Consider the following 19,298-nt stretch of genomic DNA (forward strand, 5'->3'; position numbering starts at 1 on the left):
ATGGAAATCATGGAGTGGGCGGTGGTACAAAAATATTGTGTAGAAAAAGAGGGAGATGGTGGAAAAGAGAGGCCACTCATGTTATTAAAATAAATTAAGGAATTAAAAAAAGTGATATTGGTTTTGTTTTCAAAAAGATGGATTAAAATAAATATAAAAAAAGAAAAAGAAAGTGGAGACCATGATGAAAGGTGGGAACAAGTGTGCTGGTGCTGTGTTGTAATGGTCAGAAAGAGAGATAAGAAAATAAAATAAAATAAATTTCAAGGTGCTGTGTTGTAATGGCATTGAAATATCCACCATCATAAAGAGTATCAGTGGTGCTGCATATGTTTATGAGCATTATTTGAGGCCTTTCTTTCTTAACCCACAGCAGACTGTTAACGTCTAGTATGTCCCAAGGAAGAAGGACATCTTCAGTAAGCCAGATGACATTCTAACTGCTGCTGAGAAGTACATAGAAGAACATGGCCCGGAAGCATTTGAGAAGCTTGTTAGCAAGGATAGGGAAACCAAGTTCAGGAGTAGCAAATTACACGTATTTTGATGAGGACCACAGCTATTGAGCCTTGTTTGGCTGAGGGAAACACCTTTTTTCCGCTGCTGTTAGGAGTATCTTTCCGGTGGAGAAGCTGCTATGGACTATTTGGGGAGAGTGATGTCGAAAGCCGGAGCCTTGGATCTCGCCACCGGCGTCGGCGGAAAGATCGAGAAAGACGATGTTCTCTCCGCTGTCCAGAAGTATGAGCAGTATCACGGCTACTATGATGCCGAGAGAGAATGAGATGTTATGAAGATATGATGAGGAGGTAGGTATGTAGTAGACAATTCTAGCGGACTAGGTTGAGGTCCGGCGGGCGGCCAAGGCGAGGTTGCCGCCCGCCGGTGAAGCGAAAAAATATTAAATTCTTAACCTTGCTCTGATACCATGTAAGAATTTATGTATTATTGATTGATGTCTTGATTGATAGATTACAAGATTCATAAATTACAATTCCTATACAATCTATATATAGAAGAAAATGTGGTAGTAGGTGTAGTGGAGGTGATAGTGGGTTAGGTGAAGTGGAGTGTGTAGTGGAGTAGAGGTAGGTGAAGTGGAGTGTGTAGTGGAGTAGGTAAAGGTAATGTGGTAGTAGGTGTAGTGGAGGTGATAGTGGGTTAGGTGAAGTGGAGTGTGTAGTGGAGTAGAGGTAGGTGAAGTGGAGTGTGTAGTGGAGTAGGTGAAGGTAAAGATGGAAAATTCTAACAGTTATTTTAGTCATTACATTCATCATTTTACAAATAAATAAATAAAGATTATTTTAGTACTCTCTCTGTCTCAAAATATTAGTCTCGTTTGGACAATCTAAGGCTGTGTTTGGTGTGGAGTTTTAATCATGACTCCACACCTATATTTGAGTATGGTGTTTGGTTACAACTTTCAAAAATTAATTCCACACCACTTTTGAAAACTCGTTTCAAGCGGGATTTGAATTTTGAAATTTGGCCTATCCGGTTGTCCTTCCGGACGGCGGGTTGACCAGAATAGTGCAAATTTTTTTTTTTTTTTGGCACATGTTATTTTTTATAGATTAAATAAAAAAATTATTCCGAATTTTTAAAAATATTTTATGAGCTTTAAATAGAATTTTGGATTGTGTGTTTGGTTATGAGTTGTAAGTTTTTGAATCAAATATCATGTCACATCAATTATTCAAAACTCATAACCAAACAAATTTTTCACTCAAATCATAACTTCAAAACTCACAAACTCAAAATATAACTCTATTCTCAAATCATAATTCTAAAACTCTAACAAACGCAACCTAACTTTTTTTGGTAGGACAATTATTATACTTAAAAAATATTGGGTATGTTTGGTTTGTGTTTGAGAGATGTGTTTTAGAGATAAAAAGTACGAAAACATGTTTGGTTTGGTTTTTTTTAAAAGATGTTTTGGAAAATTATTTTGAGATAGAGTTTTGGAAAAAGTGATTGATTTGATGTGTGTGAGAGAGAGATTTGTTTGGAAAACTTGCTTGGTTTACAAGTTTTGGGAAATTTTTTTGGGAAAATTTGTTTGGTTTGATTATTTTTGAAAACTTATTTGTAGAGAAAATTTCCCAAATTTTTTTCAGAAAATCAAACCAAACGAGCCCATTAACTTTCCAAAACTACCCTTTGGTATTACATTTTTTTGAGAACATCAATTGTCATAATTGTACTTTTTGTGTTGTTAATGAATTTAAAAGAAGAACAAAATAGAAAATGCATCTTATTTTAGTCTTTGATTTTGAAAAGCGACTAATATTTTGGGAGAAAGAAAAATAGAATAGAGGGACTAATATTTTGGGACGGAGGGAGTATTATGATTTGATGTATTCAAGTTCAAAGTTAGGTTTTGAAAAAACAAGTGGGAGTGCCATGCGTCCTGTTACATTTTTTTGTGTTAGATAAGTTAATGCTGCGTTTGGTTGGGGGATTTGGAAAGGGAAAGAGAAAATATGTGTGAAACTAGGTGAAATGTGAATATATTTTATTCACATTTCACCTATCTCTTTTTTTTTTTTTTTTTTTTTTCCCCTCTCCAAATCCCTTCTTAAATCTCTCAACTAAACACAGCATAAAGGACATAAATGAAGGGTTAGAATTGTGCCTAATTTAGAAATTCAGAGTTTAAATTGAAGAAATTAAAAATCAGGGTTTGATTTGTTACAAGGGTCAAACCGCGAGTTTTTTTTTTTTTTTTGCTTACATTTTTTGACTGTTTATTCTTCTTTCTTTCATTATCCTTTTCCCCCTCAACAACACTTTTCCTGTTGCACATCTTCTGTGTTAGGTTGACAGCATGCTGGGAAGACGTGAAAAACCTGGAGAACATGAAGCGATGCGCAAAATGAAGAACGAGTTCATGGTGAACTGGGATGGTTTGCGTACGAAGGATAAGGAACGTGTACTGGTACTTGCTGCCACCAATAGGCCTTTTGACCTTGATGAGGCTGTCATTAGGAGACTGCCCCGTAGGTAATAATATGCTTTCTTTTAGTTTTTTCTGTTCTTTATTATGGAAAGTCTCTTAAATTAATGATCTAATGGACACATATTTGGTGCAGATTGATGGTAAATTTGCCAGATTCCACAAACAGAGAGAAAATTTTGAGAGTTGTATTGGCCAAAGAAGAATTGGCACCTGATGTTGATCTTGAAGCAGTTGCTAATATGACTGATGGATATTCAGGAAGTGACTTAAAGGTTACAAATTTTGTTGTAATCTGCGATTTTTGCAAGCAAAGATTGGATTCCCCTTGTTTTTCTTCTTTCCCTCCCCTCCCTCTTATAATATGTGGTTCCTCTGATTATTTTGGTTGCAGAATCTTTGTGTGACAGCAGCGCATTGTCCCATAAGAGAAATTTTGGAGAAGGAAAAGAAGGTTAGTTGGGCATAAATATCTATATTAATTGACTTGGATGCTAGTAGATCCCTGTAACTTTTCTATATGCTTCATGTGAATTTCTTGTGTGTTTTCTGCTTGCAAAACAAGCTCATTCTTACAAGCGAACTGCAAAACTGAGCTATTTTATGTTTAATAATGAAAATGGTTTCTAGTTTGTCCACTGGACCTGTTTCAGGGTTAAAATGCTATCTGGCTTGTGTAATTTATCGGTGAAAAGTCCAGAGTTACCTTAAAATTTATTTTATTTTATTTTATTGCAATAAACCTTGCATATTTCGACATGTTTAATGCATCGGTTACTTTATGTCTCTTGGAGCAAAACATCTAATGCGTATTACGAAGTTTTTCATGCAGATTGTCTAGTCCTCTTACATGGATACATACACTAGTTGATGCCCCCTCCCCTTTAGTAGATGAAATGAACTATAATCTATGAAGTACGGACACGGACACGCGACACGCAAAAATGTAAATTTTCAAAAAATAGGGGATACGACACGCTGGGGACACGTTCAATATATATAATTAATTTTATTTATTATATGTCATAAAATTATTAAAAAAATCATTATTAATAAACATACATTAATAAACATACATTATTAAAATTATATACTCAAATAATAGAAAAGAAAAAATAAAATCAGAATATAAAAGAAAAAAGAAAAGAAAAGGAAAACTAAAATAAAATCAGAATAAAAGAAAAAATAAAGGAAAAGAAAAAATAAAATAAAATCAGAAAAAAAAAGAAAAAATAAATAAAAGAAAAAATAAAATCAGAATAAAAGAAAAAATAAAAGAAAAGAAAAAATCAGAGGCTGAGAGAGAGAGAGACATTGACTGAGGAAAGAAGAGGCTAAGAGAGAGAGAGAGCGACTGAGGGAAATCGAAGAAGAATGAAGATCGAAGATCGGAGAAGAAGAGGTGTACCTTAACGACGAAGGGCGAGACACGACTAACGACCGACAAGAGACAACCGACAAGGAATGACGACGAACGATGAAATGACTAGGTCCTCTCTTTCTTACCCTTTCTCTGCTGTTTGTGTTCTAATCGAAGTAGATTAGGGCAAATTTTGATCTGTTTTGATTTATTTACAAATCGACCCCAAACAAATGTTGTAAATTGTGAAATTACCCCGAAGGTGTCTATAACGTGTCCGGATGTAAAATAAAATTAAAAAAAAAAAAAGGGACACTCTCTGCTGCATGTCGGACACTTGTCCACCGCGTGTCCGACGCTTGTCCGTGTCTGACACGTGTCCGACACTGGTACGGAGCCCTCGGAGAGGTGTCCGTGCTTCATAAACTATAATAATTGAATATGATGATTCTTGCCAATGATTTAACCAAATTCTATTTACTGGATGCTGTGAACTTGTTAGAACTAAGAAATATTTGTATTTTGTACTAATTCAAAAAAAATGTTGAAATCATGGAGCTAGAATTCTTTAAATGCAACTGATATAAGTAGATTGAAAGGGATCCGTGAGATAGTGGGCCCTGATTATGAATGCTTGCACTGTCGAGTTATGAGTTTTGTGGAAATTTTACTTGTACTTGAGGAACTGCATTTGAATCATCACCCATGAACATGGATTACAACAATTGTATATATATTAACTTCTTTTTTCTGAGATCACTCATAATCTTTGCTTGTTTTCAAGCCTAGGGCACTTGTCTATCCTGTGAAGTTCGATTCTTTTAGTGACATCATTCTATTTTCATCAAGGCGCCCTTTTTGGAAGAAGTTTGTAAACTTCTTTTGATTATCTTTTTATTGATATTAACCTGACATGTAACAGACAGGCCTTTAGGGGTACCATTTTGTCATGTCCTCCCGTAACTCTGTTGTTGCTTAGTCCTCGGTTGTCACTTGGATTATAGGAAGGTTTATTATTGTAAGAATTGAATTCATATCATGTGAAGCAGCATTCTCTTCTCCTGCACTGCTCTTGCAGATTGTTTCATTGAATTAATACTTGCTATGATTGATTTTGTTATTCACCTAGTGTCAGCAAAATTGATCCAGTCTTGCCTTCAAGCCATTGTTGCTTAGTTTCCCCATGAAAATCAGTTCTTCTAGTATATTATAAACTAGGTTATTAAAGAATATTTATCTTTGTACTTAATTATTCATAAACAATTGTCTCATTTGCTTTTATTATGCTTTTTGTGATGAATAATTTGAACTCAATTTTAGCTCATTTGGGATGGGATTTGTATATAGGATTGCACATAGCTTGTGTATTGAATTGGATTATGGAGGTTATGCCTTGAATACAAATTATTATTATCTTTTTTGTCCTTTAGCCAATCAATATGATAATATATTTGCATGATTTAGGAGAAATCTTTAGCATTGGCGGAGAACAGACCATTACCTGCATTGCATAGCAGTGCTGACGTTCGCCCTCTAAGCATGGAGGATTTTAAATATGCACATGAACAGGTATGATTATTGATTTTGATAGTGACAGGAATCATCAATTTCTTTTCCTTTCTTCTTCTTCTTCTTCTTCTTCTTCTTCTGTTGTCTGGATTCTACTGGGAATTATTGTACTGGATGAAATTGATGGTTTGATTACCAAAATAAATTAATCATCTTCTCTAGAGAAATAGATATGTTTTGCAAGCACTTTTTGGTTGTGGGATTGGTTTACTGTTGGCAAAAGAAGTATGCCCCTCCCCCAATAGACCCTTGATCGATGGTTTCATGCAATATATGATTTTGCTTAATCATATCTCATATTTGGTATTTTACATCCATGGGCTTGTGGTTGACTTCTTGACTACATGTGTTGTCTAGTGCTTGATTATGGCATATTTTGGAATCTAGCATTTTATTATAGCATGTATGCATGGTGTTTGATATAGTTGATTGTCAAAGAATTTAATTTGCTTTCTTTTTGAATTGTGTTGCATAGTTTGAATTGTTTCAGTAGTACATTGGTTGAGTTAGATGTGTATGCAAGCTGAACAATCAATCTATTTACGTTGATTTTGCTCCCATTTAGTTGATGTGTTAAAAAATTTACATTTTGTCCTTTTGTTTCTCATATTGCTCATATTATATGTTTATTAAATTTTTAGGAGACCTATGCCCCTTAGTTAGAGCTTCTTGAACTTAAAATAATTATGTTTTGAGAATTGATTAATTATTGTTTGATAAAGTTGAGATTGTTTGCGTGCTTAACTGATTCATAAATAGCAGATTTTATGGCAGCCTACTTTGACTTATGCGAATTAGTGATCCCACTTAATGTTACATTACACTTGAAATAGTTTTAAAATTCTTCAACATAACTGACTGTCTATTATATAGAAATTTCTTCTTGGGCATTTAAATTTACTATTTAAGAATTTTAAAAGGGTAAGTGATGTTGAATGGACTATTAAGAAATCCATTGAACTCTCCAATTGATTTCAAAACCAGAGCATATGGAGAATTAATCCAAAAGGGAAGATAAAAGGTTTCAACAAGAATTAAGAATAGAAAAGAAGAACATAAGGGCCACAGACCTAATCACAAACGGCCACAACTTAAACACTTAATATCATTAATTAAAAACCATCCTAAACTTATTACATAAAGGCATATATATAGACAACGTAAGAAAACTCAATTAAGGTTACCAAAAATAGAAGAACACTACCCTTAATAAACTCTAAATTAAATTAAATATAATTACAAAAACTTTAATTTTTTCTTTATCTAACACCTTTCCGTTACCCATCAGTATGCTTCCATGACTGCATAACAAGTACTTTAGCTCTTTATGGGTGGTAGTGGATTTGTGTGGCTGCCGCTTAGTTTGTTAAGGAAGTTTGGCTTTAACCCTAGCTTTATCTTTTGCTCATCTTTGGCAATTGAGCTTCCTATTGTGCCATGCTCAAAAAGTTGTTCAAGGCCTCGGTACATATGTTGCCCTATCCATATTCCTATAGATGTATGTGTGCTTAAAGTGTTGACTATTTGAAAAACTTAAATGATTTTAGGCTAAAATAGCCAATAAAGACAAAATAGGCTAAAATAATCAATAAGACAAAATGTCACATCCAAAACATAACCAGTTCACTTTTTCTCTCAACCATCAAATCAACTACAAAAAAAAAAAAGTCAACTATCATTCCAAACACAACTTTTTTAACCAAACCAAAATAGTCAAAAAGCCAAAAAGTCAACTAAAATAGCCTATTTCCAAATGGGGCCAAAGTAACTTCATTTTGGAGAGTGGGATGGTTTGGGAAGTTTTGCTTTTCCATTGTGATTGAGTTGTAGAATTAGTTATGGCTTTCTAGCTTAAAGTTAATATCTGAGCTCACTGTAGGCCATATTATATATATATTTTCTAATGCAGGTATGTGCAAGTGTGTCATCGGAGTCAGCAAATATGAGTGAGCTCCTCCAGTGGAATGATCTATATGGAGAAGGTGGATCAAGGAAGAAGAAATCCCTCAGCTACTTCATGTAGACAAGGTACTTAAGTGTATAGAATTCCTTTTTTAGTTTATGGTTTTTTTCACAAGCAAAGCATCTAGGTAAGGTAATCTTAGGTAACTGTATTAATGAAAATTTTATCGCAGTTTCCCCCAACCCAAAAATCCCTTTCCCCCATTCAGGCCCTCATCATTCAGGCCCTCATGTATCATATTTAGTTTATGGATATTTTTCCGCATCCATTGCAAATTTTACAATATTTCTTAGGCTTGTTTTATATCTTTTTATTTTTATTTATTTTTTGTGCTTCTCAAGGTCCCCCTTTGTCTGTATATACAATTTGATTAATTGAATAAGTTATGTTTGTTTTCTTCTTGAAATTCATCTCTTTTCTGAAACTGGAATATTTTTCTTTTTCGAAAATCTTGATATCTTCATTTTACAAAGGTATTTTTTTGGTTGAAAAAAAGCAGCAGCAATTTTTGGTACAAAATTCTATCTGATGGAGCTGATTGATTTAGAAGGCAAAATGAAAAAACTATTAGAAGGAACTTGACCTTTTTTAGATGATCTCAATTTTGATCACATGGAATGCTGTCTTTTTAATTTTTGTGTTTTTTTCCCAGTTATTAATTCAGTCTAGAGTCTATAGACCTGTGATATTTTATATCCGTTTGGCATCATAGCTACTTCATGCTTTGTTGTACGAAGGATCCCCTTGTTTTTATGTGTAAACATGTTTCAAATGATTCTGATTCCCAAATGTGTAAAAAAGAGCTGAGCGAGGTTGGTATCTGCAAAAATATTCAGGAAATAGGGTGGGAATACCCGTTGTATGTAGTTGAGAGCATAGGCTGTTATTGTGAAATTTTGAATTTTTATCAAGTGGCATTTCAGTATGGAAGTGCTATTAATTTCAGCTTTATTTGGGACGTATATGGTTGACCATTGATGCTGTTGATTTTCTGATTTTGCTTTCATAGTATATATACATGGGGGATTTAGTGATAGATTCCTCTGTCTAATTTGTCTTTCAAAAGAATAAGAATTATATTAGTACTTTCAAAACTCTCTAATATTTTAAAATTTGTTTCTTTTATCATATTATCTTCATATCTATCAGCCCTCATATTAAGTTATCCTTACAGTGTATTTCCAAGTAAAATTTAAAATAAAATTTCTCTTTAATTTAGAGTAAAATTTTACTCTCAGTAAAATTTACTATGATTCAAAGTAAAATTTTATATTGGTTAGCAAATTAACATGTTTTTAACCAGAGTAAAATTTTGCTTTGAATCATAGCAAATTTTACTCTGATTCTAAGTAAAATTGTACTTTAAAGTATAATTTTACTATGATCTAAGAAGAGTATCCACTTTGAATCACACAAAGTGTCCTGTATTAATAATCTTGCGTGTTTGGTTGCTGAGAAAATCACAGAAACATAACAAGAAAACCAAATATAGTCTTATTCTCACTATTGCTTTGATGTTTAAATGATCAATTTCTTAACTTTTCCCGCATTCTCTTGGGAACCAAATAGAAAATAACATCAAAATCAACAATCAAAAAACACAGACAACACTTTGAAACTTGTAAATATATATTCACATGCAACCAACGCATATGTAGATAAAGGAATATATATGCACACATATATATGTAGTATAGAATTAGATCTCTAAATCTCTTTTTCAAGACATTATAAACATTAGTGAAATATGATTTAAGATTGGAATTTTAACAATCAAACTATAAGACCTTGATAAAATCCCTCCCTCCCTCCCTCCCTCTTTCTTCAAACCCTAATCCTCTCTTTCCACCTTCTCAGAATCGGCCTCCATCTCCTGATGTCGCCGTGGTGGAAGACTTGAGGGTGTAAAGTGAGCCAGAGTTGAGAGGTTATCTCTTTCTCACTTTCCTCTCTGTTCTCTCTATGCTCTGTCTCACAACACAAAACCATCATTGTTGGACCTTCAAATAAGCCTCAGATATGGTCCATTACGGCTTGGGCCGTCTGTACACCTTGAAGATCAACGACCTCTCCCTCTTCCTTTCCCAATCTTAGTTGATCTCCTCCATCGCCAGACCGAGAAATCGTCATTGATCTTAGGGCCTTTGGATGTACTGGATTTGTGGCAAATATGAAATTTGAGGTCTCTTAGTTGAGGGTATAATATTTTGATAAAATATTTAAATAATAAATTTTGTCTTTTATACAAGACTTTATAATTATGAGGGAGTTTTGAAAGTATAATTTTATTCTTGGTCTTTTTAACAATAAAAGAAAGGTAAGAAGGGTTTGTAGTCAAATTTCTCTATATACATATATATGTATATTTTTTTTCAGTTCATTTGTTTTGGTGTCTGCAATGAGTTCCGCTAGCCGTTAAAGGTGAAGTGTGGTGCTCAAGTTGTATTTTCAACCTCTATGTTGAGGGCTGCAAAGGGTAGGGTATTTTTTCCACATTGTTGCGCTGATCATTTACCATGTTTTCTGTGTATTGACATTCGAAAATACGAGGGTCAGAAAGTGGAATGTGAAGTCTTCCAATTTGGGTCTCCATTTTTTCGGCTGTAGGAAGTGATGTACCATCTCTCTTGGTAGTCATCCATCCGAATATGGGTCAGGCTGTCTCCCAGATAGCACATGCCAATTTTTGGAGTCAGATCTAATAATGTAAGAATGCTAATTTAAATCATAAGTTTTTGGTGACTCGAAATCATTTTTTTTTTATTCACATAATAAAAATGGAGTGATTGATTGTAGGTAGGTATTATGAATTGCTTTCAATGTGGGATAAATGCTCATTTTGTCACCTTTAGTTTGATTGATAATATGTTATTGTTTTATCTGTTTGCGGCTTTGGTGGCTGATGAGGAAGAGGAGCCCAAGGACAATAAAGAGAATAAATGTTAGCAAATCTTTAAGTGCTGGCCAAATCTGGTTGGTTGTCTCAAATTGAGATCAAGACTGGATTTGTTTATGGGATCTATATTTTTGGTCCGTTTTAATAATCCGAACCGTTCAATGTGTAGAACTCGTCGAGTATTACATGCCTGTAAAAAATCACGTTGATTGGATATCAATAGTTATGTGATCAAATCAGTTTTGTATAAAAAAAAATGGACGGTGAAACAATTAACGGTTGATAAAAAACTGTTTTGTTCATATAGCTATTGACATCCGATCGACGTGATTTTTTACAGACATATAGTACTCGACGAGTTTTACACATTGAACGGTTCGGATTATCAAAACGGAACCCGTGATGGACCCCTACAGGCCCAACAGCATGGTCCAATCCGATCTTGGACTGGACCAAAGCCACTGCCTTTTAAAAATGTTTTTCATATAGGAAAATGTTAAAAGCAGCCTTTAGGGCTGCTAGTATTGAAAAATGTGTAAAGAGTATTGATGTGTAAAAAATGTATATAAATATATAATAATATTTTGAGATATGTGAAAAATATGTCTGGGGTTATAAATATTTGATATTATTGGTTTTAAAAAATGCTTAAGTCACTTATCACTTTTAAAAATAATCTCTAATGACGTATTTGCTAAGTGTTAAATTTTGATTTGTAAAATATTTTATTATGTGGAGTCAAATCTTAATGTCATATCATTAGGAGTGGTAAATTAAGAGAAATTATTCAATGCTACATGCCTAATTTACGAGAAATTATTCAATGTTTTTGAAGTAATGCTCTATTTCATTTATGTAGTGACACTTAAGATTTTGTGTTATAAAACTCTTACACGTTGTGAGTCATGATTTGGGCCAATGATTCTTCATTTGAAGCACCATTTAGACTTGTTTCAGGAGCATTGAATAATTTCTCGTAAATTAGAAGATGTAGCATTGTTGTATGTGCTTTTCATTAGCAGCTTTTAGGGTTGTCATCATCAATATTCTGTTTAGAAAATGTTTTTCACGTTTCAAAAATAGTAAATATTTTCGTTTGAAAAAAAAGAAGTTAGTTTTTTCGTTAATCACATAAAACAAATTAAGGGCAACTTACAGAGATCGCAATGAACAAACCAAATGGTGGTTGCTTTCTTGGGGCTAGCCTCATTGTCAATTTAGAATAATGCCTTTTATCAAATTTATCATTGTTAGACCTTTGCTGCCTCAACAAATTGTGGTGTACCTGTAACGTGAAGTAAAATTCTCCATTTGAAATGCAACTTCTTTGATGAATTCATATAATTCCTTAGTAGCATGGATCTTGAACCAAGAAGATAGCACTAGAAGCTCAATAAAAAGGGTGTCCTAAGCAATTGTAATAATCTGGTTCATTTATATTCATAGCCTATATGCTCATATTGATGGCATTAGTGTTGTTGTGATTAAAGTAGTATAAAGTATGCTATGATTAAAGAATTGTTGTGATTAAAGAAGTATAATAATCTGATTCATTTATATTCTGAGCCGATATGCTCATATTGGTGGTGTTATGATTAAAGTAGTATAAAATATGCCTCCAAAAATATCAGATACGGGAATATTGGAAAATATGCCCCTCTGGAAACATCTGAAGTGGTTGGAAGTGACAATATATATATGGTTTGTTCTAAAGAACTCTAGCGTAATTATAAATTTAGAAAGAAAAATATTTGAAATTTACAAAAATATTTTTACAAATTAATTCACAATAACGTGATATAATATGTGTCAATTTTTGATTTGTTATCCATTAAATAATACAAAGCTCAACTCTAGGGACAAAATCAGGATTTCATCACCGTAAGTATCAAAACACAAATAATATTTTTTAATCATATGAGTAAACACACATGTATGTACAATACGATATATAAATTATATATATACACATAAAAAAATTCAAATATCATATATGTAATCTTTAATATGATAAAAAAAAATAGTAGAAAATAAAAAGAGAATGCAAAATGAGAGAAGAATGAGATATATATCTTTTATACTAAGAGTTTATTTTATTCATGAAATGAAGTGTTATGAAAAATAAAATTTTTACAAACACAAAAGGGTCCCTCGTAATTTTCTTCTAGTTCCATTTCTGTTCAACTCTCTTATCACATTATTTTAGGCAAATTTATAAGTTTAAAATTATGAATTTTTATTATTTCTTATTTGAAATTTGGCCAATAGTCCCTTCAACGAAGTTTTTTATTGAGAAAAAGACACTTCAATATTTTTTAGTATGTGGTATTTCTTTTGCAAATCATGTTTGTCCAAATCTTGGCTAATTTGAACCAAACAAACTTTACGAATTTGATTATCTCATTGAGCCATTTTGAATACAATCATGGCATATTTTACTAAAATAAATGGGTAATTTTGTAAAATTTATTCAACTATAAAAATAGAATGATTATATTTTTGCATCATAAACATGTTATTATCAAATATGGTAATAATAATTATAAAAAGAGAAGTGCTACCGATCACGGCACTATTAACCCACTGGCTGTGGTCATCTTTTGCCCATCATATGTCATTATCGCCCTTGAACTACCAACTATAGAAATATAGAATGATGATCTTTTCTTATTATAATTGGTATTATAATATTATATAAATGTCATTATTATATTACAAATATTTTTTATATTCTTTGACGTTTAGTGTAACGGAAAATAAATGTTGAGTGAAAATATTTTTTATAATTATACAAACTAAGTTATATAGGTAGAAAATATTTATCACTTTTAAAAGATATAAAATATTTTCTAAATTAAAATTTTATCAATATTATCATATTATCATTATTACCACCACCATGGCCACAGCGACAATAACCACATCACTATTGTTGCTGCTGCTACCACCCCAACACGACTTCTACCTTCACTCATCATTGTCACTACCATTGCCATTACCATTAATTCAAAAATTGTATTCAGTTAAAAAAAAAAAAACATTTTTTATAAGAACATTTTAAAATATTTTTATTAATTTTTTTACCGAAATGTAAATCATCATAAAATTAATCTTTTTCTCTTTCTTATGTGGCACATTAAGACTTACTTTTTTCTTAAAAAATCACATCAGCATATTTTTTTTATTTACATATAAAGTTCTATGCAAATTCAATTTCAATTATAATAACTAATTTTATATTGACAATTACTTATTTTTCATATATATTTTTTTATCATATATTTAGTTTTGTCGTTATCATATTTATTTTATATAGTTGATATTTTAATTTAATTATTATGATATTTGAAAAAAAATTATATCGGTATACAAATAAATAAATAAATAAGACAGACGTCTTGCTTGGAAAGAGGGTTGTGCTAAAATAGCTAACTAAAAGGCAAAATAAGCTAAAATAGTCAATGTCATATTTAACTCGTGATAATTTTATTTTTTCTTTCACAACCATCAAATTAACTAAAAAAAACTAACTTCTCAAACACAACTTTTTAAGCTAGGTTAAAGTAATCAAAAAATCAAATAACTAACTAAAATAGCCAATTTCCTAAATAAGGCCATAATGTGCTTAATTATGTGCATTATATGGTTCAAATTATTTTATTTTTTTATATTTTGTATTTTTTTCCTATCTTATTGATATCTTAATATTAAGTTATATTTAATTTTTTATTTAACATGAAATTATTTATTACAAAATATTATATTTAATTTAAATTTTTTATACGTATATACAATATGTATGAATAATTCAAAAAGAATATTAAAAAAAATAATACTCTACATAATTAATTTATGTGTTTTATTCTTAATCTAATTACAACATATATTTTGTTTGATTTAACTCGTACTTACAATAACCGTTACAACAATTAATTTCCTGGCAGAAATAGACAAGTGGAATGAGACTCATTTCATGTATCTTTTATTTTATTATTTGAGTGAGTTCAAAAACGGAAATGTAATTTATCATCCCATTCTCAAGACAAATAAGATTATCACATAAGAATTTAATTTTCACATCCCTCATTGGGAATTTCTCATTTGTTATTATCTTTTAAATAAATTTTATTTTGTTCTATTTCTACATATTTTTGTTTTCTAAATAAATATAGAAATAAAAGCAAAAACAAATAATTAGAATTAGTTTTATAATTTAACTATTATTTTTAATATCAAAATGAGTTTTTATTTTATCATCTTATAATTTAATATATATCATATAAAATCATTATATAATAATTATACTTTTAAAGCACAATAGAATTAAAATTATCAAAATGAACAAATAATTTAATTAAAGATTGGTTTGGCATGTACTAAATAAGTCAAAAAGTCAAAAAGTTACTATCTTATTTAAGTCACATCATCTTATTTAAATCACATCACCTCTCTAATACATCACATCAAACCCAACCCAAACCCAACCCAAACCCACCAATAAGTCAAAAAGTGCACTTTTTTATAAAACGATAAAGTTAAGATTATTAAAATAAATAATTTTAATTAAAATTTTATTTTAAATTAAAATTAATATTATTATTTTGTAACACATATCATAATATAAAATATCATTAAATTAATTAAAAGTAACTCTATTGTGATTTTATATTAGATATCATATTTCTATAAGTGATTTAAATACACGTATAACGTCCAATTTGACATTGATTGATTAAAATAATGGAATTTAATATTTTTTTATAAAGTTTTTAAAAGATAAATTGATAAATGTCAAATGATAAATAGTGCGGAGTATTATTTTAAATAATAATAATTCATCAAAAATGACGGTGTATGTTTAAGATATCTATTGATGTTTCTTGAATAATTTTTACATAAATTTTTTGAATTTATAGTATTACTAATAATGCACCTTCATGAACTCTGTCAGAAAAGATATGCAAAAATAATTTGGCTGGAATAAAAAATTTGCGATTATTATGATATATCACAGAATTAATCAGGACTCGTTTGAGACCTAAAATTATTAAGGTTATAAAGATTTTGTGCCTAATTTCCTTTGAGGACATTTTTTATTATTTGAATTCATAATTTTTTATACATCAATATAAATAACTCTTATGATCTTATTGATATAAGCATAAATCCTATATTTAGGTCAATTCATCTTAAACACTTTTTCGTGTAATAAAATATTTAAATATTATCATATAAAAATATTATGATAAATCATAATCAAAAGACTTGAAACATAATTAAAATGGTAAATTACAAATACACCCCCTGATATTTGATTAAAATACTAATCGCCTCCTGTAATTCTAGAAATTATATTTCACCCCCGATGTTTCTAATTTCATAACAAATCTCTAATTTTATTAATAAATTATCAAGTCAATCAACAATTTTTAATAATGTTAGAAATATGTTTCAATTAATAATTTAGGGTTGGTTTGGGAAATGGGTTGGCTTTTGACTTTTTGACTTTTTGACTTTTTTAGCTATTTTAGCCTAGGCTAAAAAACTTGATTTAAGAAGAATTTTTTGATTTTTTGGTTTTTTTTACTTTTTTTGTGAGAGAATAATATAATGATTATAGGTTGGATGAGATGTTTTGTTTGTTGTGGCTAAAATAGCCTATTTTGTCTTTTGTGGCTAAATTAGCCAAAAAAAACCACAAAACCACTTCCCAAACGGTGCCTAGATAATTTTATTATTATATAGGAGAGCAATTATGAATTTTATTTTTTTAGTTAATTCTGTTAAATAAAAAATTATGACAAGGGAGTATTCGTAATTTTTCAAATCAAAAGGAATAATCTGTATTTTAAGAAAACCTTAGGAGATGTATTTGTAATTTATCCATAACAAAAATAATATATCATAAATTATAACCCAGTCATAATTTGTATATTATAAAATTTTTTAATAAATTTAATTAAAACAAATGAATATTTAATTTCAGATTGAGAATATATATATTTTTTTTAAACGTTGAAATAAATTATTTTTATAAACCTACTTGGTTACACATAATAATAAAAAAATTTATTAGATATTAACAAATTTATTTATATTTAAGTTTTAATTATTAAATTTTTTTACATATAAAATATTAAAATTTTAAAATCCATGGGACGGTGACCTGCTAGTTAATTAATAGAGCAAAGGTACATGAACCTTAATGGAGCGCCAGCTCATGATTTGACATTTGCAGGGTGGCGCTTGTGGTTGTAAATGTACTCACAGAAGTGAGTCAGTGATTATAGAGAGAGTTGACTTTGTTTGTGGTGGAAAGGCCATTCATTCTAGCAGTGGCCCACAACCAATCTGTGTATCAGAAAAGAATATCTTCTTCATATCTCTCTCTCTCTCACTCTCGGTGTGACATTGTTGTTGTTGGCTGTTAATATATATATAATATACATTATAGAATGCTTGCTTTCGGTGTTGCAAATTAGGGATGACATTTTCAAATCGGTTCGACAGAGACTTGACCTCCCGACCTCGATCACAATAGTTTTTTTTTTGAAAAATATTTCTGTGTGGACGGAAATGATATTTGAAATTAAATCTCTGATTAATTTCGGGCTGGGAACGGTGATAAATGCCCAATCCCCGGCCCCGCTTCGTCTCTCCCCTAACGTATTATATATATATATATATATATATATATAATATAATGTGCTTTCTATTATATATATAATATACTGAGGCTTTATCTCTGATTCGGCTCTATCTCTTTCATTAATATCTACTCACTCTCTCTCTTTCCATTTCTCTCTCTCTTTTCACCTCTTCAAGGCTGTATTATACTTCACTGAACCCTTCCTCTCTCCCCTCTACTCTCTCTCACTCTCACTGACTCTCACTCTCGCACCTCTTCTCCTCACCATCGTTGTCCGCTACGTCTTCTCCTCAATGCCACCACCGTTGTCCGCGAGGCCGGAGTCGCTGTCCAGCTCGTACCTCTGCTTCACCTTCGTCGACTCTGCACCTCGGTCCAGCTCGCACCTTTGCACCGCGGATCTGAGATCTATTGTTGCCGCTTCACCTCCTCCGTCGTCCATCACCGTGAATCTGAGATTTGTTGATGTTGAAATTTTGTTGATCATTTTGTTAATATGAGATCTATTGATGTTGTTGATGAAGATTTGTGTTTTTTTTTTTTCCTGGCCGGGGAGTTTTCGGGGTCGGGGAAACCCGATCCCCGTTAGGGAACAGGGACGGTGACTGTGATAAGTTCCCCGTCGGGGATCGGGGCTAGGGACGGGGAAAATTTCAACCTCGGGGATCGGGGACGGGGAAGATGATCCCCGGCCCCGCCCCGCCCTGTTGCCATTCCTATTGCAAACGAAAGGAACCCACCTATATGCTGTAAAGAAATGTACAAGAATCACACCGCACACACCTTCATTATTATACTTCATAATGCTTTCGGTGTTCTTCTCTATAAATGAGAATCATCACCCTTATAACCATTATACAGTTGAATATATATTCATTCTGATTATGTTTGGTTGTATTTTCAAATTAACTTTCAACAGGTGAATTCTCGCTTGACGTTTGGATAAGACACTGAAAATATGATTCCGCGTGTTAATTCAAATTACGGTTTGAAAATCCGTTTGGCATCTCGTAGTTCATTTCTCCGCTTTCAACGTGTCTGTCTTATTCCTCTTTTGCTCTGAAAAGCTTCCCCTTCCTTCTCCATCGTCTCTGAAAATTTCCCGTGACCCTCGTCTTTCTTTCTCTTTTGATCTGAAAAGCTTCCATGTCTTTCTCTATCGTATCTGAAAATTTCGCGTGAACCTCATATTTCTTCTCTGTATCAAACATCAGACATGGAAGCTTCGACTATCTGATAGGAAACTGAGTAGGAGGTGTGAGATGGGATGACCGGCCGGATGACCGGCCGGTTGACCTCCCGGTTGTCCCGGTCCAACTTTCTGCTCTTCAACTATCTAAAGCTAAGGTTCAGAAGGTTCAAGTTGTTATTATTTTTTTTTTATAGAAAGGCTGAGGTTCAGAAGATTCAAGTTGTTTTTTATTTTTTATTTTTACTTTTTATTTCTTATCTATTATTTTTTTATAATATTAATAATTTTTTAATAATATTACATCCGTATACTAAATTACTAAATTAATAACGTGTAATAAATGAGAAAAAAAATGATAATATTTTGTAAGGTTTACGTTATGATTTGTATTTTAAAATATTACACTTAATGTATTTATGTTAATTTTTATTAATATGTATTCTCAAAAGTTGTTGACTTCAACAAAATTTTTTAAAAATATATGAAACGTATTGTAGAAGATGTTTGTACAGGCGTAAAAAATGAATTGATAGAAAATTTAATTGACACAAAATAATTGACATAGATTTATTTTAAAATGAAAAAAATTATTCAAAAAAAAATTATTCAAAAAAAATACTGAAAAAAAAAATTAATTGAAAAAAAATCAATTTTTAATTCCAGTATTTTAAAAATAGTTTGGTTATTACTGTTGATAAAAAAATACGGAT

General features: G+C 31.2%; 1 protein-coding gene across 8 annotated transcripts in view; it reads left to right on the top strand.

Annotated features, from left to right (window-relative positions):
• The window catches only part of LOC114271363 (uncharacterized), a 31,461-nt gene extending 23,204 nt beyond the window's left edge, over positions 1-8,257 (top strand). For all 8 annotated transcript variants that reach the window (XM_028212983.2, XM_082899655.1, XM_028212981.2 and 5 more), the window contains exons 23-27: positions 2,822-3,006; positions 3,096-3,234; positions 3,354-3,413; positions 5,784-5,888; positions 7,798-8,257. In XM_028212983.2, coding sequence (XP_028068784.2) covers positions 2,822-3,006; positions 3,096-3,234; positions 3,354-3,413; positions 5,784-5,888; positions 7,798-7,911 — 603 coding nt within the window. In that variant the 3' untranslated portion in view covers positions 7,912-8,257. The remainder of the gene's footprint in view (positions 1-2,821; positions 3,007-3,095; positions 3,235-3,353; positions 3,414-5,783; positions 5,889-7,797) is intronic.
• Positions 8,258-19,298: the final 11,041 nt, after the last annotated feature.

Source organism: Camellia sinensis, chromosome 12, assembly GCF_055761805.1.
Source record: "Camellia sinensis isolate YWXY chromosome 12, ASM5576180v1, whole genome shotgun sequence".
Classification (NCBI taxonomy): Eukaryota; Viridiplantae; Streptophyta; class Magnoliopsida; order Ericales; family Theaceae; genus Camellia; species Camellia sinensis.